General features: G+C 39.2%; 1 protein-coding gene and 1 non-coding gene across 2 annotated transcripts; one reads left to right on the top strand and one right to left on the bottom strand.

The window, feature by feature from the left end:
* Positions 1–3,570: 3,570 nt before the first annotated feature.
* Positions 3,571–3,678, top strand: LOC128592679 (U6 spliceosomal RNA). Its single transcript, XR_008381971.1, has one exon. It is a non-coding gene; the product is annotated as a U6 spliceosomal RNA (small nuclear RNA).
* Positions 3,679–23,938: 20,260 nt separating this feature from the next.
* LOC128590008 (prefoldin subunit 4-like) lies at positions 23,939–24,343 on the bottom strand. Its single transcript, XM_053597055.1, has one exon. The coding sequence runs from the start codon at positions 24,341–24,343 to the stop codon at positions 23,939–23,941; it is 405 nt and encodes a 134-aa protein (XP_053453030.1).
* Between the last annotated feature and the right edge of the window lie 538 nt (positions 24,344–24,881).

The following is a 24,881-nucleotide window of genomic DNA, read 5'->3' as shown; positions in this document are numbered from 1 at the left end:
AAAACTGCTTTGAAGCATGGACTAGGCGCTGGCATCAGTACATAGCTTCCCAAGAGGAGTAATTGGAAGGTGACCATAGTGATATTTGACAATGAGGTATGTAGCACTTCTTCTAGGACAAGTTCACAAACTTACTTGTCAAACTGCTCATTTTTTAATTGAATGGTTTGTCTTCTTGTTAATATTTTTTTTTAATGTGTTCTAGATTTAAGACTTTTGTTAGGTACGTATTACAAATCTGTAGTTTGCATGTTTTTGAGTGGTGTCAAAAACAAGTTTCAATTTGGGGGAATTTCAATATATTCATTTTTTTTTGCACTTTGTGCCCCATTTTTATAAATCAGTGCTTATCCCAAGCCATTGTGAATTTCCCCTATGTTTCATGCTCAATCAGTGGTTCTCAACCTTCCTAATGCTGCAGCCCTTTAATACAGTTCCTGTGGGTCATGACCCACAGGTTGAGAACCACTATTCTAAATAATTTTATAGTTTCAGCTCTTGTATTTGGGTCTAGAATCCATTTTTACTTTATTTTGGTATATAGAGTGAGATATGGGCTGACGTTCATTTTTTGGTAAATGCATAGCCATTTGTTGTGGTACCATTTGTTGTAAATACTATCCTTTCCCTATTGAATTGCCCGGGTGCTTTGTCAGTTGACTGTATATGTGCAGACACGTATCTGCATTCTCTATGCTGTTCCATGGATCTTTGTGCCTATCTTTATGCCAGTACCAACCACATTGTCCTCATTACCGAGATTTACAGTAAGTCTTAAAATTAGGTTGAGTAATTTTTGTAACTAGTCCCTTTTTTTTTTTTTTTTTGCAGTTTTTGGCTGGGGCTGGGTTTGAACCCGCCACCTCTACGGCCAGCATATGGGGATGGCACCCGACCCCTTTGAGCCACCCTATTCCTTTTTTTCTTTTTCAAAAATTACTTTGGCTATTCCTAGTCCTTTGTATTTCCAAATAAATTTTAGAATGAATTTGTTAATTTTAACACAAAAACCTTACTTGGATTTTAGTTGCAGTTATATTGACTCTTTAATTTGGGGAGTATTGACTTCTTAGTTAATTTGATTTTTCCAGTCTATGAGCATGATATGGCTTGAGGTCTTTCTTAATTTCTCAATAATATTAGTAGATTTTAGTATACAGATCTTATACATTTTAAGAAATGTATCTATTTCATACTTCCTGATTTCAAAACATAACTACATAGGAAAGTAAATAAGACATGGTATTGTTGGTATAAAGACAAATACATAGACCTAGGGCATAGAGTAGAGAGCCTGGACACAAACCTTTGCATATATTGCCAAATAATTTTTGAAAAGGATTCTAGTTCTGCACAATGGTGAAAGGATATTCTCGTCAACAAATGGTATTGGAAAAACTGAATATTGACATGCAAAATGGACCATTTCCTCCCACCATAAAAAAGAGGTTAATCATCTAACCCCAGCGAGAATGGCCTGTATCATAAAATCTCAAAACTGCAGATGCTGACACAGATGGTGGAGAGAAAGGAACACTTTTACACTGCTGGTGGGACTGCAACCTAATACAACCTTTTTGGAAGGAAGTATGGAGAGGAGTATTGAGTAGCCCAGAACTCAACTTAGACCTCCCATTTGATCCTGCAATACCATTACTGGGCATCTATCCAGAAGGGAAAAAAACCCTTTTATTATAAAAGACACTTGTAACTAGGTTGTTTATCGTAGCCCAATTTACAATTGCCAAATTGTGGAAACAACCTAAATGTCCTTCAACCCAGGAATGGATCGGTAAGCTGTGGTATATGTATACCATGGAATATTATTCAGCCATTAAAAAACTGGAGATTTTGCAGCATTTGTACTAACTTGGATGTAGGTAGAACACATTATTCTTAGTGAAGCATCACAGGAATAGAGAAGTATGAATCATATGTATTCAATTTTGACATGCAGACAATGATAATGACACAGTGGGGCATGGGGGAAGGGGAGAGCACACAGAGAAGGAGAGAAGGGGTGAGAGAAAGGAAAAGAAGAAAACAAAGTGACTAATTCTCATATAAATTGGATTTAATTTTGACCAAAGTAAAAAAGTAATTTTACCTAAACATTAATTTTTAATTCAACTTGTTAATATGTTGTTTAGGATATTGCATTCTCCTTTATAAGTGACATACGTTTGTAATTTCCCCTTTATAATGGTATATTTGCTCCAATTTTAATGTCAGGTGTACCCAGATCAAGTAGTATGATTTTGAAGTATTTCTTCTTTTTCTTTTGTCTAGAAAATCTATTTGGTATGATCTTTTTTTCAAAATTATCTTTTATTTATAAAAGTTGTCTATTTTTGATACTTAAAAAAAATAAGAAGTTAACTGATGACACCATACTGAATCTCAGAGTCAAAGCATTCTATAATAGACATACTCTTATTTGACAATGTGAATGTTATTTTCTTTGCATTATTATTATTGCTTAATATTTTGATGTAGCGATTGATTCTTTTTCTGAATGTATTTATGTTTGTTCTTTATGAGGTTTTTGTTTCTAGTCCTTATCTTAAACATTATTGTTGTTATTAAATTTTAAGCCTTTTTAATTTTGTGAAGGCAAAAGAATGGAAACCTAATAAATACATGTATATGTAAAAATTTTTAAAAAGAGAAAAAAAGGTTAATTCAAAATGCATTAAAGACTTAAAACTCCTGGGGGAAAAAACAGGAGAAAAGCTTCAAAACATTGGATTTGGCAATGATTTCTTAAATATAACACCAAAAGCTCAGGCAGCAAGATCAGAAACAGATTATACCAAATTTAAAAACTTCAGGTCAAAGGGAATAATTGACAGAATGAGAGGACAACCTATGAAATGTGAGAAAATATTTGTAAACTATATCTGATAAGGGGTTAATATTTAGAATATATAAAGAACTTCTGTAACTCAACAACAAAATAACAAATACCCTAACTAAAGATGGGCAAAGGGCTTGAATAGACATTTCTCCAAAGAATATATACAAATGGCTAATAAACACATTAAAAGATGCTTAACATTGGTTTGGCGCCCATAGCACAGTGGTTATGGTGCCAGCCACATACACTAAGGTTGGCGGGTTCAAACCTGGCCCAGGCCAGCTAAAACAACAATGACAACTGCAACAAAAAATAGCCAGGCATTGTAGCAGGCGCCTGTAGTCCCAGCTACTTAGGAGGCTGAGGCAAGAGAATCACTTAAGCCCAAGAGATGGAGGTTGCTATGAGCTGTGATGTTACAGCACTCTACCAAGGGCAACAAAGTGAGACACTCTTTCAAAAACAAAAAGAAAGATGCTCAACATTGTTAATCACTAGAGAAATGCACATATTAAGGTCACAATGGGCTCAATGCCTGTAGCTCAGCGGCTAGGGTGCCAGCCACATACACCCCAGCCGGTGGGTTCGAAACCAGCCCGGGCCTGCCAAAACAACACTGACAACTATAACCGAAAAAAAAAAAGTTCACAATGAGATACCCCTCACACCCATCCAGAAGGCCACTATCAAAAGAAAAAATAACAAGCCTTGGGGTGCTCGCTTCGGCAGCACATATACTAAAATAGGAACAATACAGAGAAAATTAGCATGGCCCATGCAAAAGGATGCAGAGAAGTTGGAACCCTGAGTACTACATATGAGAATATAACGTACAACTGTTGCAGAAGACAGTACGGAGCCTCCTCAAAAAAAAAAAATTAAAAATAGAACTACCATATGATCCAGCAATCCTATTGGAAATATATATACAAAAAATTCAAAACAGGATTTCTTTTCGTTTTTTTCTTTTTTTTTTTTTTTTTTAAACAGTCTTATTTTGTCATCTTTGACAGAGTACCATGGCATCATAGCTCACAGCAACCTCAAACTCCTGGGCTCAAGCGATCCTCTTGCCTCAGTTTTTCTATTTTTCGTAGAAATGGTAGTCTCACTCTTGCTTAGGCTGGTGTTGGACTCCTGAGCTCAAGCAGTCCACCCGCCTCGGCCTCCCAGAGTGCTAGGATTACAGGCATAAGCCACTGTGCCCGGCCTCAAAGCAGGATTTCAAAGAAATATTTGCACATCCCAGGTTCTTCACAGCGTAACTCACAATAGCTAAGAGGTAGAAATGACTCAAATGTCCATGGACAGGTGAATGAATAAATAGTGGTATTTACATACAATGAAATTTATTCAGCCTTAAAACATAAGGATATCTTAGCACACATTACAACATTGATAAACCCAGGGTAGCGCCTGTGGTTCAGTGAGTAGGGCACTGGCCCCATATACCAAGGGTGGTGGGTTCAAACCTGGCCCTGGCCAAACCACAACAAAAAATAGCCAGGCATTGTGGTGGGCACCTGCAGTCCTAGCCACTCAGGAGGCTGAGGCAAGAGAATCGCCTAAGCCCAAGAGCTGGAGGTTGCTGTGATGCCACGGTACTCTACCGAGGGGGTGACAAAATAAGTTGCTGTCTGTAAAACAAAACATTGATGAACCTGGAGACATCATGGAACTGATGGCCTCTGTTGTACAACTGCAACAAATTCTGCCAACAACCCTAATCAGCTTGGAAGAGGACTCTAAACTCCAGATGAGATTGTGGCCCCGCCTGTTGTGCCCAGGAGTTCCACAAAGACCACACTGTTAAACGAGTTAAATTTAAAGAGTTGCCTTTTATTGAAGAGCCAGCCGGCGACTGCCTCAGTATCCCAACATGGGATTTCTGAGAGCAGCCCCAAGTGCTAAAGGGGTCAGGTTTTTTTTTTTTGGTTACAGTTCAGCCGGGGTTGGGTTTGAACCCGCCACCCTCGGTATATGGGGCCAGCGCCTTACCGACTGAGCCACAGGCGCTGCCCTCAGTGGGTCAGGTTTTTAAGGCTTGATCTGCATCCTGGTTGGCATGCAGGCAGTCCTGGTGCATTCGGGTAGGGTAGCAAGCAAGCATTGTACAGAAGCAGAATTTTGCAGTCAGCCATATGTCATACATCTTTGTTTTAATATTTTCCCCCTATACATCTTAGTTTAAGTACTTTCCTCCACCTGGTATTGTTTAAAAGTCAGCCCGGGAACAATTGGTGCCTCCCAGTCTATTTCCCAGGGAGTTAGCCAAGCCAAGAAACTTGGGGTGAAGTAGACGCAAGAAATTAATTAGTACTGTCCTATCTATCTTGGGAGTGAACTAGACTTATTTTTCTTCTTTTTTTTTTTTTTTTTGAAAGCTTGCAGATAGCCTAGGCCTGATACCTTTCTGTCTTAGCCTAGGCCCCCTAGGCCTAACAAGCCAGTATCTTGACTACCTCTACCTTTAGTAGAGGTCCCGGCCACAGACTAGACTCCTGACCCACAGAAACTCTGAGATAAAAACATCTGTTCACTGATAAATGTATAGTCACTAAAAAGAAAATGTTCAGTTTTCTGTAGAAAGGTTCATTTTCTGCTTGTGCTGTCCTTGATTTCTCCAGCAGTACTCAATAGGGCTAGTTCAAAGCCTGTCTAACAGCCTGAAACCCTGGCCTGGACAAAGTCCCTTTTCCAGAACCTCTTCACTCCCTTGGATAAGAACTTGATTAACATGGACCCCAATGGAACCTGGTAGATTTAGTAACTGGGAGAAAGCATCCAGGATGCCATCTCAAAAGAGTATGTAGCAAACAAAACACAACCTTTTGCCTAATGCGAGAATTTCTGAGAATAACAGTGAATGGCAAAAATGATTTGTACTTTAGGACGATCACTGCAGTATGTTAAGATGGACGAGGGTAGCAGAAGCTGACGTACAAAGCTTACAATTAGTGACGTAGTTAGAAGGCTTTGTAACAACTAATTTGGAGAGCATATTGGCCCCCAAAAGATAATAGTAATAAGAATTTAGAGGAGGGATCTGGGATATAGGAAGTGTTAGGCAAATAAGATGCATACAGTGTTGAGGAGGAGTTAGGGATGATTTCCAAGGTTCTGGCTGGCATTGAGATGGTGGTGGTGTCAGTAATTGAAATTAGGAGTAATAAATTCCGACCTGTACTTGCTTAGTTTGGAAGATATAGAAAGCCCACCTGTACTAGAGAGAAAGGAGTGTGATAGAGATAAAGATTTGGAGGGCTTCAGTTTATTATTAACATGATGATAACTGGATACAAGAAAATAGTCCTCATCATGACTTTTCCGAATGCCATTCCTTCCCATTCTTTGGAATTTAAAATTTGTACTACATAATTTAGTACCAACTTATTTATTCTCATATTAGTTTCATTTCTGAAGCTATTAAAAACTCATAATGGAAGAGTCCTGGGTAGGTAATTCATACTTGACCATGTGAAAATTGCCATTTGTTCCCCTACAATGGAATTTTTTGTTTCACCCACCAACCCACACACAGTGGAGCAGGAGATAGGGAGAGGGGGAAGGTCATGATGTTAGACATACAAGAAAACTTTGTGTGGGGTCTTTTAAGCCTTTTTTTTTTTTTTTGTAGAGACAGAGTCTCACTGTACTGCCCTCAGGTAGAGTGCCGTGGCGTCACACGGCTCACAGCAACCTCTTAACTCTTGGGCTTACGCGATTCTCTTGCCTCAGCCTCCAGAGCAGCTGGGACTACAGGCGCCTGCCACAACGCCCGGCAATTTTTTTTGTTGTTGCAGTTTGGCCTGGGCTGGGTTTGAACTCGCCACCCTCGGCACATGGGGCCAGCGCCTTACTCACTGACCCACAGGCGCCACCCAACATTTTTTTTTTGTTTGTTTGCAGTTTTTGGCCAGGGCTGGGTTTGAACCTGCCACCTCTGGCATATGGAGCTGGCGCCCTACTCCTTTGAGCCACAGGTGCCGCCCCTTTTAAGCCATTTTAAGGAGAACTTTGACTTTGACTTTTGAGTGACAGCACATAGAAAAAGAAAGTAATAAATGCCCTGAAAAGAGGTGATGGAAGAAAAGCTGTGGGCATTCATAGGAACTCCCATGCTGATTTGTAAGATAGTCAGCTTAAACACAAAAGATGTGTATGTATTAATGCACTCAACCTTAGAGATCAATAAATATTTGTGGATGAATAAATAAATTGTGCACATACTGTTCAGATTGTGACATACTGTCATACAAAACAGCATTTCACATTAGTGTTATTCCTAGGCATACACATACATTCACTGAAAAACTGACATCAGCAGACTGTCAAAAGTGAATCCTAACTTGGCTGCTTGGCCCTGTGAGAGGTTATAAAAGGCGGCTCTTGGTGTGAAGTAGTTAAGATGTCTTCTGACTGGCAAATCCTGGCCTGCACTTCTTTAATTGATGGAGGTATTATCAGCACCGTATGCTAGAACATTAGCCAATTCCTGCTGCCAGCAGTCAGACTTGCCTACTTTGCCAAAAATCCCATCTGCTCTCTATCCTCAGTTTCTTCACAATTCAATGGCATGTTCATTATCTTTAGGAACAAAGGCAAAAAAGTCTCTAATTACCCTTTTTATGATATGGTCTAAAAACGACTTGGACTTAACTGGTTACTTTTCTCAGGTATTGTTTATTAATATATCATGCAGCTGAACATATGGCATCATAGCCATCTTGAATAAGATACTCAAGTTGCACAACAAAGAACCTGGCAGATTTATTGTTCCACTTTCTTCATCTGAGTCCTCATCAGAAACAGGTGCTATAGCATTTTCAGGTGGTTGTATTACTATAGCATTCACTTCTGTGCTATCATTTGTCTCTAACAGGTCAGTTATTTCTTGTAAATTTAGAGTTTGAGGCATCTTAAGACTTGTAAAATGTCAACTTAAAAAGGAGAAAAAGGTAGTATTAGGGAAGACTCTTTCCTAGTGCTCCAAAAATTGAACATGGATGATGTCAAAATCATAACTAATACCATAAGAACTTTCATATTTTCTTTTTGTAGCACAATAGCATAACTAGTAGAAAAATAATAGGAAAAAATTAACTAGTATAAGATGTAGTGCAGTAAGGTTGCATTTACCTGTCTTTGGATGGTTCTTCAAATGTTTTATTTATTAGACTTCTGTTTTGTGATTACCTAACCTGCAAATCTTAGCAGGAAAAAAGTAAAGCATCAGCCTGAATATGAAAATTTCCTCATAGAAGTTTTTCTACTCTTAAAAGCTAAGACTGGCCAGGTATGGTGGCTCACGCCTGTAATCCTAGCACACTGAGAAGCTGAGGTGGTTGGATTGCCTGGGCTTAGGAGTTCGAGACCAGCCTGAGCAAGAGTGAGATGCCAGATGCATGGTCTAAAGACTCATGAAAAAATGCTCATCTTCTTTAATCATCAGAGAAATGCAAACCAAAACCACTTTGAGATATCATCTAACTCCAGTAAGAGTAGCCCACATCACAAAATCATAAAACTATAGATACTGAGGTGGATGTGGAGAAAAGGGAACAATTCTGCACTGCTGGTGCGAATGCAAGCTAGTACATTCCTTTTGGAAAGAAGTTTAGAAAACACTCAGGGATCTAAATGTACACCTGCCGTTTGATCCTGCAATTCCTCTACTAGGTGTATATCCAAAAGTCCAAAAATCACTTGGCAACAAAGATATTTGCACCAGATTGTTCGTTGCAGCTCATTTCATAATTGCCAAGTCTTGGAAGAAGCCCAAGTGACCATCGATCCATGACTGGATTAATAAATTATGGTATATGTATACCATGGAATATTATGCAGCATTAAAGAAAAGAGACTTTGTCTCTTTTATATTTACATGGATGGAGCTAGAAAATATTCTTCTTGGTAAAGAATCTCAGGAATGGAAAAAAAAATATCCAAGGTACTCAGTACTACTATAAAACCAATTTGTAATCACTCACACTTTCATATGAGAGATGAATCACAACTGCAGCCCAGGATGAAGGAGGGAAGGAGAAGGGGATAAGAAGGGAGGAGGGTGGTTCGATAGAGGGAGGGTTATGGTGAGACCACACCTATGGAGCGTATTGCAAGGGTACAAGTCAAATCTATCAAGTATTGAACACAAATGTCTTAACACTGTGATTAATTAAATGAGGTGAAAGCTATGTTAATTAGTAGGATGTAAGCACTCCAATTTGTACAAATAATCAACAGTCAACACATTGAATCCCACAAAGGCATAAATATATTCATGATCTATGTATATATGACTTAATTAAAAAAAAAAAAAAAGAGTGGGATGCCATTTGTAAAAATAGCCAGGCAGTGTGGTGGGAACCTGTAGTCACAGCTAATCAGGAGACTAAGGCAAGGAGATTGCTTGAGTCCAACAGTTTGACGTTGCTGTGAGCTAAGACATCATGGCACTCTACCAAGGGTGACAAAGTAAGACTCCATCTCAAAAAAAAAAAATTTTTTTTCTAAAAATTATTTTTTTCAAACACAAGGAAAACAATCCCAAATGTATGGTCAAAGTTGGAGAAAGGAATGAAAAACACACCAAAGAAGAAAAGAAATCCTCCAGGATAGAAGACAAAGGGAATCTGTTTTGTTTTGTTTTGAGACAGTCTCACTTTGTCACCCTTGGTGTAAAGTGCTGTGGCTTCATAGTTCACAGCAACCTCCAACTCTTGAGCTCAAGCAGTTCTCTTGCTTCAGCCTCCCAAGTAGCTAGGACTACAGGTGCCCACCTCTATACCTGTACTGGCTAGTTTTTACTTTACTTTTCTTTTTCTTTTCTTGTCTTTCTTTTTTTTTTTCTGAGACAGAGTTTCATATTGTCGGTCTTGGTAGAGGCTATGGCATCATAGCTCACAGCAACCTCAGACTTGGTCTCAAGCAATTCTCTTGCCTCAGCCTCCCAAGTAGCTGGAACTACACGCGCCCACCACAACACCCGGCTATTTTTAGAGATGAGGTTTCTCTCTCTCTCTCTCTCTCTCTCTCTCTCTCTCTCTCTCTGGCTCAGGCTGTCTTGAATCTGTGAGCTCATGGCAATCCACGTGCCTCAGCCTCTCAGTGCTAAGATTACAGGCATGAGCCACCACACCCAGCCAAGAAAGGGGAATCTGGTATAGGTAAGCCAGACACCATGGTTTCCCGTGTTAGTGAATAAATGATAGGCTTCTGGGTATGACAGGAGGGGAATTCCAACACCCTCACAAGGCAGGAGATGTGGTTTCATCCATTCAAGTTGGGGGAGCTAGAACCACACCCCAGCATAGAGATGTATGCCACACCCCAGCATACACTGAGGCTGAACCTGGCTAAACAGCAATTGAACAAAAAATAGCTGAGTGTTAGGTGGGCACCTGTAATCCCAGCTACTTGGGAGGTGGAAGCAAGAGAATTGCTTAAGCCCAAGAGTTGGAGGTTGCTGTGAGCTATGATGCTATGGTCCTCTACCGAGGGTGATGTAGTGAAACTCTCGTCTTAAAAACAAAACTGAGGGCAAAATACAGAAAGCATCTATGTGAACCCTGTGGAAAGTCAGCAATAGCAGGCAGAACAAGAGAGTAGGCAAGGCAGAGGCAAGATGGTGATTGGTATTTGAAGACAGAGAATTAAAGACGTGTGGGCACAGATGACATACTCCCAGGGTGGGGCTGAGCCTGGACTACTTTAGTGAGCCTAAGAAGCACCCAGCCCTCAGGGGATCATAGCTGAGACAAAGGCAGGTGGGCAGAGGCTGGAACTCAGAGCCAAGTGTGAGCTCTAACCACACTCGCCCCAACACAGACTGCAGTGGAGACAGAAATACCAGCTCCAGGCAGCGACACAGACCAGGGCTGAGTCACAGTTCTGTGAACTCAAACAGCACCGGGTCCACAGTGGAATATAGCCAGGACAGAATCACAAATTCTGTGAAAATATAAGTGTCAGCAACATCAATCAGGGGTGGGGTCTGGAACTGAGTGAATTGCCCTAGCTACTATTAACCACGCAAGGTTGCCAGGCCTGGCCAAGGAGATAAAGATCTGCCTGTGACTCAGGCAGGCGCAAACCCCTGGAGGAGCATCTACTCATTGGAGGGAACTGGGTCATAGCCCTGCTAGGTTACCAGTGACTGAGTGTGACAGAGGTACAAGGTGGGGAAGGAGGCATCAACCTTCCCAGACTAATTCATTTGCTGGGGTTGGGGTGGGGAAGGTGTCCTTCTGACTCCACAGAGCACCAGAACAAGTCATACTCTAGCTGCCAGCAGACCCCTGCTATCTAGTTGCCAGAGACCTTTTGAACTCTCCCACTTGAGACCAGGTGCTGACTGGGACAATTGATTTGGATCTCTCAGACTGGACCAATCACCTGAGGACTATTCAAAGTGGTACCCTGGGTGTGTGGTTGTGGGAAGGTTTGATTTTCCTTTTCCAGTTGTTGCCTGTTGGGGGCAGGGTGACTTAATTGCTGGTATTTCTCCACAGCTGAGACGTCAACCCAGAGTAACTGATTCACTAGGGTAGGACATAGACCAGCTGAAAACAAGACAGAGCCACTTAGCCCCACCACACCAAGTAAGTCCCCAGTGTCTCAGGCCGTAGCACTGTACAGGTCCTTTGCAAAGCTCTGGGGGGAAAGGTACAGACACCAGTCCCAGCTCTTGGGCAAAGAGTTGGTTAATCACTACTCCAGGAGCCCCCCAGCCCAACTTCACCTTATCTGCTCATCTAGCCAAAGAGTATAAAATAATCATGGGGAAGAATCAGCAGAAAAACTGCAGTAACATGGGGTTATTCAGTAACATGAATAACCAGAGTAGATCAACTCCTCCAAGGAACGATATGGAAGACACATTCATAAACAAATGGCTGAGATGTTAGAAATCAAATTCAGAATTTGGATTGCAAATAGGATTAATAGAATGGTGGTAAAGTTGGAATTAGAAATTCAAGGAGCAATTCAAAATTTGTCTCAAGAATTCAATGAATTCAAAGACAAAATCACCAAAGATTTAGACACATTGAGACAAGAATTTGCAGCCCTCAAAGATCTAAGAAATTCAGTGAAATTTCTCATTAACAGAATGGAGCAAGCAGAAGAAAGGATTTCTGACATGAATACAAAGCTTTTGCACACTCCCAAACTCTCAAAGAGGAAGAGAAATGGAGAGCAAAACCAGATCATTCTCTCAAAGAGCTGTGGGATAATTCAAAGAAAACTAGTGTTCACCTTGTGGGAATCCCTGAAGGTGACAAAATTGCTTTGCAAGGCACAGAGGCAAGGAGAACTTTCTAGACATGCCAAGAGATTCTGAAATTCAGATAGCAGTTTCAGAACCCCAGCACAACTCAACCCAAATAAGATATCCCCCCAGGCACATCATAATTAACTTCACTAAAGTTAATACAAAGGAGAAAATTCTGAAAGCAGCCAGATGTAAGAAAACCATAACCTACAAGGTGAAGAATATTAGAATGACTGCAGATCTCTCTGCTTAAACCTTTCAAGCTAGAAGAGGGTGGTCATCATTTGCTGTGAGCTGTGTGAGGCCACGGCACTCTACTGAGGGCCATAAAGTGAGACTCTGTCTCTACAAAAAAAAAAATAGAAGAGAGTGGTCATTGACTTTTATTCTCCTAAAACAAAATAACTTTCAACCCAGGATTCTGTATCCAGCTAAACCGAGTTTCATTTATGATGGAGAAATTAAATACTTTAATGACATTCATGTGTTGAAGAAACTTGCCATAATGAAACCAGCTGTCCAGGATATTCTCAAACCTATCCTCCATAATGACCAGCACAATCCTCCACCACAAAAGTAAACTCAGTCAGAAACTTTTGATCAAATTTCATCTTCCACAGTGGCAAAAGGATTAAAACTGTCCACTGGACTTTCAAAAAATTTGATACCCCAAATTCTACCAGGCTTATCAATATTCTCTATTAATGTGAATGGTTTAAATTGTCCTCTAAAGAGGCACAGATTGGCTGACTGGATGCAAAAACTCATGCCAGATATCTGCTGCATACAAGAATCTCATCTTACCTTAAAAGATAAATATAGACTCAGGGTGAAGGGATGGTCATCTATATTTTAGGCAAATGGAAATCAGAAAAAAGCAGGTGTTGCAATTTTATTCACAGATACAATAGGCTTTAAACCAACAAAAGTAAGGAAAGATAAGGATGGTCACTTCATATTTGTTAAGGGTAACACTCAACATGATGAGATTTCAATTATTCACATTTATGCACCCAACCAGAACGCGCCTCAATTTATAAGAGAGACTCTAACAGACATGAACAACTTGATTTCCAGCAGCCATAATAGTCAGAGATTTTAATACCCCTTTGGCAGTGTTGGATAGATTCTCCAATAAGAAGCTAAGCAAAGAAATTTTAGACTTAAACCTAACCATTCAACATTTAGATTTAACAGACATTTACAGAACATTTCATCCTAACAAAACTGAATACACATTCTTCTCATCGGCCCACGGAACATACTCCAAAATTGATCACATCTTAGGTCACAAGTCTAACCTCAGCAAATTTAAAAGAATAGAAATTATTCCTTGCATCTTCTCGGACCATCATGGAATAAAATTTGAACTCAGTAACAACAGGAATCTGCATACTCATACAAAAACATGAAGGCTAAATAACCTTATGCTGAACGATAGCTGGGTCATAGACAAGATTAAGAAAGAAATTGCCAATTTTTTGGAACAAAATGATAATGAAGACACAAATTATCAGAACTTATGAGATACCGCAAAGGCAGTCCTAAGAAGGAAATGTATAGCACTGCAAGCCTTCCCCAGGAGAACGAAATGAGAGGAAGTTAAGAGAGTACACAAAATGTGAAGAATGATCCAAAAGAGAATGAATCTGTGTCATCTAGGGTTCTTTTCTCCATATCTTCAGTTTTCACCTGAGAGCAGACATGATGTAAGAACTCTGGAGGAAGCCCTATTGTTCAGAGGAAAGAAAATGGAGCCCCTGTGAGCTGGAGAGTGTGTGAGAAAATCTGTTTTTTCCTACTTTTTTCTCCCAGGTTTGCCCAGGGTGGCTTATGTCACAGGGTTGCACTCTAGCGATGCAGGTGTTTAAAACTATAAGAGAAACCCATCTTATGGCCAGAGAAACTGGGAACCTGGGGAAACAGGATCTTAAATCCAAAAAGTGTTGAGACTCAACATTGTTTTTTCACTTTCACTCTCACCTTTACTCTCAGGGTGACTCCAGTCATTCAGCTCTGCATGGCAATGTATGCAGTTAAAACTCCAGTGAAACCCCATTTTTCTAACCAGAGGACCAGGGAAGTGGAGCTCTGGGGCTAAAGAGAGTGGGGGGAAACCATAGAACAGAGCTGGAAAAAGGGATCACCTAATTCTATGAAGGAGCAAGTTTCAAGCCCTGTCCCTTAGGTATACACAAGCATGACAGATGTAAAGTGGGAAAGCAAAGACTTTAAAAACTGAATTAGGAAACAAAACAAAACAAACAAAGCCCTCTTATTGGTATCAGCTGGCAAAGAATTCATGAAGACCCCAAAAGCAATCAAGTAACAACAACAACAAAAAAAGGCAGCTGATCAAATTAAAAAGCTTCTACACAGGCTCAGCGCCTGTAGCTCAAGCGGTTAAGGGGCCAGCCACATAAACCAGAGCTGACAGATTTGAATCCAGCCCAGGCCTGCCAAACAACAATGACAGCTACAACCAAAAAATAGCTGGGCGTTGTGGTGGGTGCCTGTAGTCCCAGCTATTTGGGAGGCTGAGGCAAGAGAATTGCTTAAGCCCAGGAGTTGGAGGTTGCTGTGAGCTGTGATGCCATGGCACTCTACCTAGAACAACAGCTTGAGGCTCTGACTCAAAATTTAAAAAAAAGGTTCTACACAGTAAAGGACACAAAGAGCAAACAGACAATTCTCAGAACATGAAAAAATGTTTGCAAGTTATATATCTCATAAAGGACTGGTAACCAGAATCTACAAAGAGCTCAAGGAAATTAGCAAGAAACAACCAAACACCCCCCAAAAGGCGGCAAAAGCCAGGCCCAGTGTCTCTTGCTTGTAATCCTAGCACTCTAAGAGGCTGAAGGAGGTGGATTGCGTGAGCTCAGGAGTTTGAGACCAGCCTGGCAAGAGCAAGACCCCATCTCTACTAAAAATAGAAAAGCTACCCAGGTCCATGGAACATTCTCCAAAATGGATCATATCCTAGGACACAAAACAAACCTCAACAGTATCAAAAGAATTGAAATTTTACCTTGTATCTTCTCACACCACAAGGCACTAAAGGTGGAACTTAATTCCAGCAAAAACATTCAACCCCACACAAAGGCATGGAAATTAAACAACCTTATGCTGAATGACAGTTGGGTACAGGAAGAAATAAAAGAGGAAATCATTAACTCCCTTGAGCATAACAACAATGAAGACACAAGGTACCAAAACATATGGGATACAGCAAAAGCAGTTTTGAGAGGAAAATTTATCACTTTAGATGCCTACATTTGAAAAGCAGAAAGAGAATGCATCAACAAACTCAAAAGCCATCTTATGGAATTGGAAAAAGAAGAACAATCTAAGTTTTAACCCAGCAGAAGAAAAGAAATATCCAAAATTAAATTAGAGATAATGAAATTGAAAACAAAAGAATCATTCAGAAAATTAATGAAACAAGGAATTGGTTTTTTGGGCGGCACCTGTGGCTCAGTGAGTAGGGTGCCGGCCCCATATACCAAGGGTGGTGGGTTCAAACCCAGCCCCAGCCAAATTGCAACAAAAAAATAGCCGGGCGTTGTGGCAGGCACCTGTAGTCCCAGCTACTTGGGAGGCTGAGGCAAGAGAATCACCTAAAACCCAGGAGTTGGAGGTTGCTGTGAGCTGTGATGCCATGGCACTCTACCGAGGGTGATAAAGTGAAACTCTGTCTCAAAAAAAAAAAAAAGGAATTGGTTTTTTGAAAAAATAAAATAGATAAAACTTTGGCTAGACTAGAAATAGAAAAGTAAAATCTCTAGTAACCTCAATCAGAAATGATAAAGGGGTAATAACAACTGATGCCTCAGAGATATAAGAGATTATCTCTGAATACTACCAGAAACTCTGCCCAGAAATTGACAATGTGAAGGAAATGGGTCAACATTTGGAACCACATCCTCTCCCTAGACTTAGCCAGAAAAAATAGATCTCCTGAACAGACCCATTTCAAGCACAGAGATCAAAGAAACAATAAAAAAATCTCCCAACGTGGGCAGTGCCTGTGGCTCAAAGGAGTAGGGTGCCAGCTCCATATACTGGAGGAGGCAGGTTCAAACCCATAGATTACAGCTTATCAAAACAGTCATACATCATGATCAGGTAGGTTTCATCCCAGGGATGCAAAGCTGGTTTAACATACACAAGTACATAAACTTTATTCACTGTATCAACAGAAGCAAAAACAAAGACCATATGATCCTCTCAATAGATGCAGAAAAAGCATTCGATAAAATCCAGCATCCTTTTGTAATTAGAACACTAAAGAATATAGGCATAGGTGGCACATTTCTTAAACTGATTGAAGCTATCTGTGACAAACCCACAGCTAATATTTTACTGATTGGAGTAAAACTGAAAGCTTTTCCACTTAGAACTAGAACCAGACAAGGTTGTCCTCTGTCGCCATTACTATTCAACGCAGTGCTGGAAGTTCTAGCCAATACAATTAGGCAAGACAAGGAAGTAAAGGGCATCCAATTGGGAGCAGAGGAGGTCAAAGTCTCCCTCTTTGTTGATGATATGATTTTTTTTTTTTGAGACAGAGCCTCAAGTTGTCACCCTGGGTAGAGTGCCGTTGCATCACAGCTCACAGCAACCTCCAACTCCTGGGCTCAAGTGATTCTCCTGCCTCCGCCTCCCAAGTAGCTGGGATTACAGGTGCCTGCCACAACACCCAGCTATTTTTTGTTTGCAGCCATCGTTGTTGTTTGGTGGGCCCGGGCTGGATTTGAACCCGCCAGCTCAGGAGTACATGGATGGCGCCTTAGATGCTTGAGCTACAAGGCACCGAGCCTGATGATATGATCTTATAATTAGAGAACCCCAAAGACTTAACCACAAGACTCCTGGACGTCATCAAAAAATACAGTAATGTCTCAGGATAGAAAATCATGTTCACAAGTCAGTAGCCTTTGTATATGCCAATAACAGCCCAGGTGAGAATCTAATTAAGGACACAACTCCCTTCACCATAGCTTCAAGGAAAATGAAATACCTAGGAATATACCTAATAAAAGAGGTGAATGACCTCTATAAAAATATGAAACCTTATGAAAAGAAATAGCAGAAGATATTAACAAATGGAAGCACATAACCATGCTCATGGCTGGGAAGAATCAACATTGTTAAAATGTCTATACTTCCCAAAGCAATCTACAGATTCAATGCCATCCCATTAAAATACCAACATTCTACCCTCAAGACTTGGAAAAAACAATTCTTCATTTTGTGTGGAACCAGGAAAAAACCCGTATAGCTAAGGCAGTTCTTAGTAATAAAAACAAAGCTGGAAGGGGGAAAGGGAGGGGAGGTGGGCGGGGGGCATCAGCAAACCAGATTTTAGGGTGTACTACAAGGCCATAGTGGTCTAGACAGAATGGTACTGGCACAAAGATAGAGACATAGACATTTGGAATGGAATAGAAAACCAGGAAATGAAACCAACAACTTACAAGCACCTAATCTTTGATAAACCAAACAAGAAAATACACTGGGGGAAAGACTCCCTATTCAATAAATAATGCTGGGAGAACTGGATATCAGACTGAAACTGGACCTGCGCCTTTCTCCCCTCACAAACATTGATTCAAGATGGCTAAAGGACTTAAATTTAAGACATAAGATAAAAATCCTCAAAGAAAGCATGGGAAAAACACTAGAATATATCGGCCTGGGAAAAGACTTTATGAAGAAGACTTTCGTGGCAATTGAAACAACAACAAAAATAAACAAATGGAACTTAATTAAATTGAGAAGCTTCTGTATAGCTAAGGACACAACAACCAAAGCAAATAGACAACCTACACAATGGGAAAGAATATTTACATATTTTGAATCAAACAAAAGCTTGATAACTAAGATCTATAGAGAACTCAAATTAATCCATATGAAAAAAGCCAACAACCCCATATATCAATGGGCAAGAGAGATGAATAGAACCTTCTCTAAAGAAGACAGAAGAATGGCTAACAAACATATGAAAAAATGCTCATCATCCCTAATTATTAGAAAAATGCAAATCAAAACCACCCTGAGATATCATCTAACCCCAGCGAGTATGGCCCACATCACAAAGTCTCAAAATTGCAGATGCTGGTGTAGATGTGGTGAGAAAGGAACACTTTTACACTGCTGGTGGGACCGCAAACTAATACAACCTTTCTGGAAGGAAGTATGGAGAATCCTCAAAGCACTCAAGCTAGACCTCCCATTTGATCCTGCAATCCCATTACTGGGCATCTACCCAGAAGAAAAAAAATCCTTTAATCATAGAAACACTTGCACTAGACTGTTTATTGAAGCTCAATTACAATCGCCAAAATGTGGAAATAGCCTAAATACCCACCAACCCACGAATGGATTAACAAGCTGTGGTATATGTATACCATGGAATACTATTCAGCCATTAAAAAATGGATACTTTATATCCTTTGTATTAACCTGGATGGAATTGGGACACATTATTCTTAGTAAAGCATCACGAGAATGGAGAAGCACGAATTCTATGTATTCAATTTTGATATGAGGACAATTATGACCTAGTACATGTGGGAGGTGGGGGAAGGGAAGAGCAGAGAGAGGGAAAAAGGCATGGGGCTGGGGTCTCGGTGTGAGACACACCTTTTGGGGGCAAGACACAATTGTAAGAGGGACTTTACCTAACAATGCAATCAGTGTAACCTGGTTTCTTGTACCCTCAATGAATCCCCAACAATTAACAAAAAAAAAAAAAAAGAAAACCTTGCCAGGCCTGGTGGTACATGCCTGTGGTCCCTACTACATTAGAAGCCGAGGCAAAGGATCACTTGAACCCAAGAGTTTGAGTTTGAGCTATGATGATGCCATGACATTCTACCCAGGGTGACAGAGTGAGATTCTTGTCAAAAAAAAAAAAAAAAAAAAAAAAAAGTGGGCAAAAGATGTGAACAGAAACTTCTCAAATGAACATATACTAATGGCCAACAAACTTGTGAAAAAATGGGCTCAGCATCTGTAGCTCAGTTAGTGGGCCACTGGCCACATACACTGAGTCTGGCGGGTTTGAGCCCCACCTGGGCCTGCTGGACAATAATGACAACTGCAACCAAAAAATAGCCAGGCATTGTGGCAGGCACCTGTTTTCCCAGCTGCTCAAGAGGCTGAGGGAAGAGAATCACTTAAGCCCAAGAGTTTGAGATTGCTGTGAGCTGTGACGCCACGGCATTCTACCAAGGGCAACATAGTGAGACTCTGTCTCAAAAAACAAACAAACAAATAAATAAAATACAAATAATAAACTACAATTTTAGAAAAGTCCTGAGTTGAGTGTTGGCTGGGGCATGAGTGGACATACAAGAGAAACAAGAATGGCAGCATATAGATAATTGGTGGTGGTTGAGAGGAAGTAATGGAGGATAAATATACTTTGTGTTTACTTTGTATATGTCTGAAGTTTTGCACAATAAAATGTTTTTTCTTTTTTTTGCAGTTTTTGGCCGGGGCTGGGCTTGAACCCACTACCTCCGGCATATGAGGCCAGCACCCCACCCCTTTGAGTCACAGGCGCTGCTCAATAAAATGTTTTTTCAAAAGAACATTTACAAAAGACCTACAGGTAACATCATATTTAATATTGAAAAATTAAATGCTTTCCTACTGTCAGGAAGAAGGCAAGATGTTCCCTCTCACCATTGCTGTTGAACATCATACTGCAATGTCTAACGTAATCATGTAAGAAAAATAAAAGGCACATAGATTGGAAAGGAAGAAATAAAACTTTGTACATTACACAATTGTCTATGTAGAAAATAAAAAATATAAAAAAAAACCCTCTTGATACTAAAAAGTGATCAAAGCAAGTTTTCATAGTGATAGAAAGTTACCAGAGTCACTAGAAAATCTGAAGAGACCTATAAGAAGTAAAGATTGCTTGCATCAGTAATCAAAAAATTTTCAAGGTTGGGCATGGTGGCTTAACACCTATAATCTCAGGCTTTGTGAGGCTAGGGGTTTGGAACCAGCCTGACAATGCAGTGAGACCCTATTTTTCTACTAAAAATAGAAAATTGCCAGGTGTGGTGTCACCCTTTTGTAGTCTCAGCTATTTGGGAGACTATTAGAAAGATCACTTGAACCTAGGAGTTTGAAGTTACTCCAAGAAAGAACAGCCTAGAACCACATAGCTTCACTAGTGAATTCTACCAAATGATTGAAGAAGAATTAATACTATCACTTCTCAGTCTCTTCCAAAAATAGAGAATATTTCATATTTCATTCTATAAGGCCAATATTACTCTGATAACATAAGCCAAAGACATCATTAAAAAAAATATAGAACAATATTGTAAATTATATGCAAAAATCCTCAACAAAACACTAGCAAATTGAATCTAGCAGCATTGTAAAAGGTTGCTACACCATGACAAAGTGAAATTTACCCCAGGAGTGCAAGGGTGGTTCAACAATAAGTAATCAATTGTGTATACAATATTAATAGAATAAAGGAAAAATCCATATGATTATCTCAATTGATCCAGAAAAGAACATTTGACAAAAATCCAACCCTCTTTGGTAGAAACAAGGGAAGCTTCAGTCTTCCCTCTCCAGCTTGCCTTGTTTTATGGGGGTAGTACCCTAGTCAAACTTCCCATCTAACACAGTCTCTGTAATAGGTCATGCCCTGCTGCTTCAGCCAGGTTATTCGTGAAGGCGAGAAGTCAGATTCCCTTGGGACTCAACTCCTTGCCTTGTCTGGTCTGTGGAAAAACTATTGTACTACCTGGGCAGGATTCTGACTTGGAGGCACTGAATCATGATCTCCCAGATGGCAGTTTCACTCCATTGGCTCCTCAGCCATGCATACACACCAAATGTTTGAGTTTGCAGTCCTGAGCAGGGTTACCATGGCAACAACACATTATCAGATCATCATGGTGGTCTAAATTAACTCAAGGTCTATGCATGAATAATTGGTCTCACCCCCATTGCCTTCCTGGGCCACAAATGCCAGTAGCTTTATTTTAGGCATAAAGGTTTTTTCATTCTGGCGTTCATTTTTATTGTTGGCTTAATGCTTTTTCACACTGGTGAAACTTACAGGGTGATGTTTTCTGCGCACAAAGAACTCTAATTTGACTTTCTAAGCTGGGGAGGACCCATGAAGGAACGACACATGAAGAAAACCACACTACTCACTAGTCCTTCATTCATACATATAAATTGACAACAAAGAATCACAAGATACATGCCACCACTTTGAAAGAAAAGAGCAAGATTAAAAAAAAAAATCAATAAAAGGAAAATAAGTGAACTTTAAGAATTCTAAGTTGCAAAAAAAAAATTATAAGTTACAGTTTAAAAATATTTGAAGTTCGCAAGAGGGACTTTGCCTAACAAATGCTATCAGTGTAACCTGGTTTCTTGTACCCTCAATGAACCCCCAACAATTAAAAAAAAAAAATTTGAAGTTCAATGATTCACTTTAGAGGACTAAAAAAAAAAGAAAAAACGTTTATTTATTTATTTTTAATTAATTAATTTTTTTTTTTGAAAAAAGGTTTTTTTTTTGAAGATTCATTGAGAGTACAATAACCAGGTTACACTGATTGCATTTGTTAGGTAAAGTCCCTCTTATAATTGTATAATGCCCCCAATAGGTGTGTCACCTTCCCTCCTTTTCTCTCTCTGATCTCCCCTTCCTGCACCCCCAACCATGTACTAGGTCATCAATCATCCTCATATCAAAATTGAGTATATTGGATTCTTCCTTCTTCATTCTTGCGACGCTTTATTAAGAAGAATGTATTACAACTCCATCCAGGTTAATACAAAAGATGTAAAGTCTTCAACTTTTTATGGCTGTATAGTATTCCATGGTATACAATTGCTTTGGCTATACAGGATTTTTTCTGGTTCCATACAAAATGAAGAATTATTTTTTCCAAATCTTGAAAGCATGATGTTGGTATTTTAATGGCAATTGCACTGAATCTGTAGATTGCTTTGGGAAGTATAGACATTTTAACAATGTTGATTCTTCCCAACCATGAGCATATGTTCTTCCATTTGTTAATATCTTTTGCTATTTCTTTTCCTAGAGTTTCATAATTTTTCTTTATAGAAGTCTTTTATCTCTTTTGTTAAGTATATTCTTAGATATTCCATTTTATTTGAAGCTACTGTGAAGGAAATTGTGTCCTTGATTAGCTTCTCTTTTTGGTTGTTATTGGCATATACAAAGGCTACTGATTTGTGGACATTGATTTCACATCCTGAGACATTACTGTATTTTTTGATCACTTCTAGGAACCTTGGGGTTGAGTCTTTGGGGTTCTCCAAGTATAAGATCATATCATTGGCATTGCCCTTTATTTCCTTCTCTTGCCTGATTGTATTAACTAGAACTTCCAGCACTATGTAGAATAGTAGAGGTGATAGAGAACAGCTTTGTCTGGTTCCAGTTCTCAGTAAAAAGCTTTTAGTTTTACTCAATTCAGTATAATATTAGCTGTGGGTTTGTTGTAGATGGCTTCAATCCATTTAAGAAATGTGCCACCTATGCCTATTTTCTTCCTTTCTTTCTTTTCTTTTTTTTTTTTTTTTTTTTTTTTTGCAACAGAGGCTTATTTGGTAGAGTGTCATGGCATCAAAACTCAGCTAATCAAAACCACAATGCCCAGCTATTTTTAGAGATGAGCCACTGTGGCTCAGGCTGGTCTCAAATGTGTGAGCTCAGGCAATCCACCCACCTCAGCCTCCCAGAGTGCTAAGATTACAGGCATGAGCCACCATGCCTGGCCCCCTATGCCTATTTTCTTCAGAGTTCTAATTAGAAAAGATGCTTTTATCAAATGCTTTTTCTGCATCTATTGAGAGGATCATATGGTCTTTGTTTTTGCTTCTATTGATATGGTGAATTATGTTTATGAACTTGCTTATGTTAAACCAGCCTTGCATCCCTGGGATGAAACCTTAATCGTGATGAATGATTTTTTTAATGTGTAGCTATAATCTATTGGCTTGAATTTTATTGAGAATTTTTGTATCTATATTCATTTGTTAAATTGGTCTGAAATTCTCCTTTTTAGTTGGGTCTTTTCCTGGTTTTGGTGTCAGGGTGATGTTTGCTTCATATAATATGTTGGGGGAAGATTCCTTCCTTTCCAATTTTCTGGAATAATTTCTGCAGTATGCTTTTCTTTAAAAGTAAGCTTTTCTTTAAAGGTTTGCTAGAATTCTGGTGTGACACATTTGGACTAAGGCCTTTCTTTGTTGGGAGACCTTTTTATTGTTTCTTCGATCTCAGTTCTTGAAATCGGTCTATTCAAGAGATGTAATTCTTTTTTTTTTCAGTCTGTAACAAAGTTTTAGTTGTGAAATAGACAGAGGCAGGACTGCCTGCCTTTCTGTAGGGCTTTCCCATCACTGGATGGCCTTTAATTCCAGGCATGGAAACGTGACACAACTGTGACATCTTCTGATATATGAAAATTGCAGCAAGTATTCTAAATAATATAGAAACATAAAAGATTGCTCAACCGATCTTAATAACCTGACATAAAGCCCCTAGACTTGACATAATCATTATGCAAAATACACAGATGAATACTGTCTTCTTTTAAAAATATAAAATAAATAAGCAAGACATGTGAAAATAGGCAAGTTTCCATTAAATAAATGAAAAGTTTTAAAAAAAGAAAGTTTTCCTTTCCATGTCATTTGAAGAAGGGAAATTATCACTTTAAACAATATTCAAGTTTATTAAACAAATTAACAAATTAGAAAAAAGTATCATAAAATGTTTAACTTTCATCAGCTTCAAGATTTATATTGCTCCCAAACTTTGCATATAACTGAACTTTCAAATCTGCTAACACCCGCTGAATTGATTCCACTCTGGATTCGAAGGCATCAATTTCTTCTTGCAAAATTTTCTTTGCTTCTTCTAACATTTCTTGTGTTTCTTCTTGAGAAGAGCTAATGAAAACATCGCCAATTTGATAAGGTATCATTAAACAGTCCTCATCTGCAAGTATGATGTCATCACAAGCATCTTCTAAATTTTGGAGCTGTTTCTCTTTTACTTCTATTTCTTCCTTCAGCTCCGTGATTCTACTCGTATTCCATGCAAATTTGTTTATCTTTTGTTGATCTTCGAAAGTAACGTTGACATCTTTTGCAGCCGCCTTCTTCATGGTGGCTGCCATCTTGGGCTTTATTTCTTCTTGATTAAGTCTAGGGAGAGGGTGCGATTCCAGGTATTGATCCATTTCCTCCACATGGTCAAATTTCTAGGCATACTGTCTCTTGTAGTATCAGAGATAATCTACTGTATCTCTGTAGCATCTGTTGTTATTTCCCCTTTATCGTTTCTGATTGAGGTTATTAGAGATTTCCCTTTTCTGTTCGTAGTTAATCTGGCCAAAGATTTATTGATTTTATTTATGTATCAAAAAACCCAACTTTTTGTTTTGTTAATTTTCTGAATGATTCTTTTGTTTTTAATTTCATTAATCTCTGATTTAATTTGGTTATTATTTTTCTTCTGCTGTGTTTGGTATTAGATTGTTTTCCTTTTTCCAATGTCAGGAGATGGTTTATGAGTTTGTGATGCCCTCTCTTTCTGTTTTGTGAATGTAGATATCTAATGTGATAAATTTCCCCCTTAAGACTGCTTTTGCTATACCCCACAGGTTTTGATAACTTAAGTCTTCATTGTTGTTATGTTTGAGGAATTTAATGATT

This window comes from Nycticebus coucang, chromosome 1 (assembly GCF_027406575.1).
Source record: "Nycticebus coucang isolate mNycCou1 chromosome 1, mNycCou1.pri, whole genome shotgun sequence".
In the NCBI taxonomy this organism is placed as follows: Eukaryota; Metazoa; Chordata; class Mammalia; order Primates; family Lorisidae; genus Nycticebus; species Nycticebus coucang.
The sequence above is the reverse complement of the archived record's forward strand: the minus strand, read 5'-3'. Positions and strand labels throughout refer to the sequence as shown.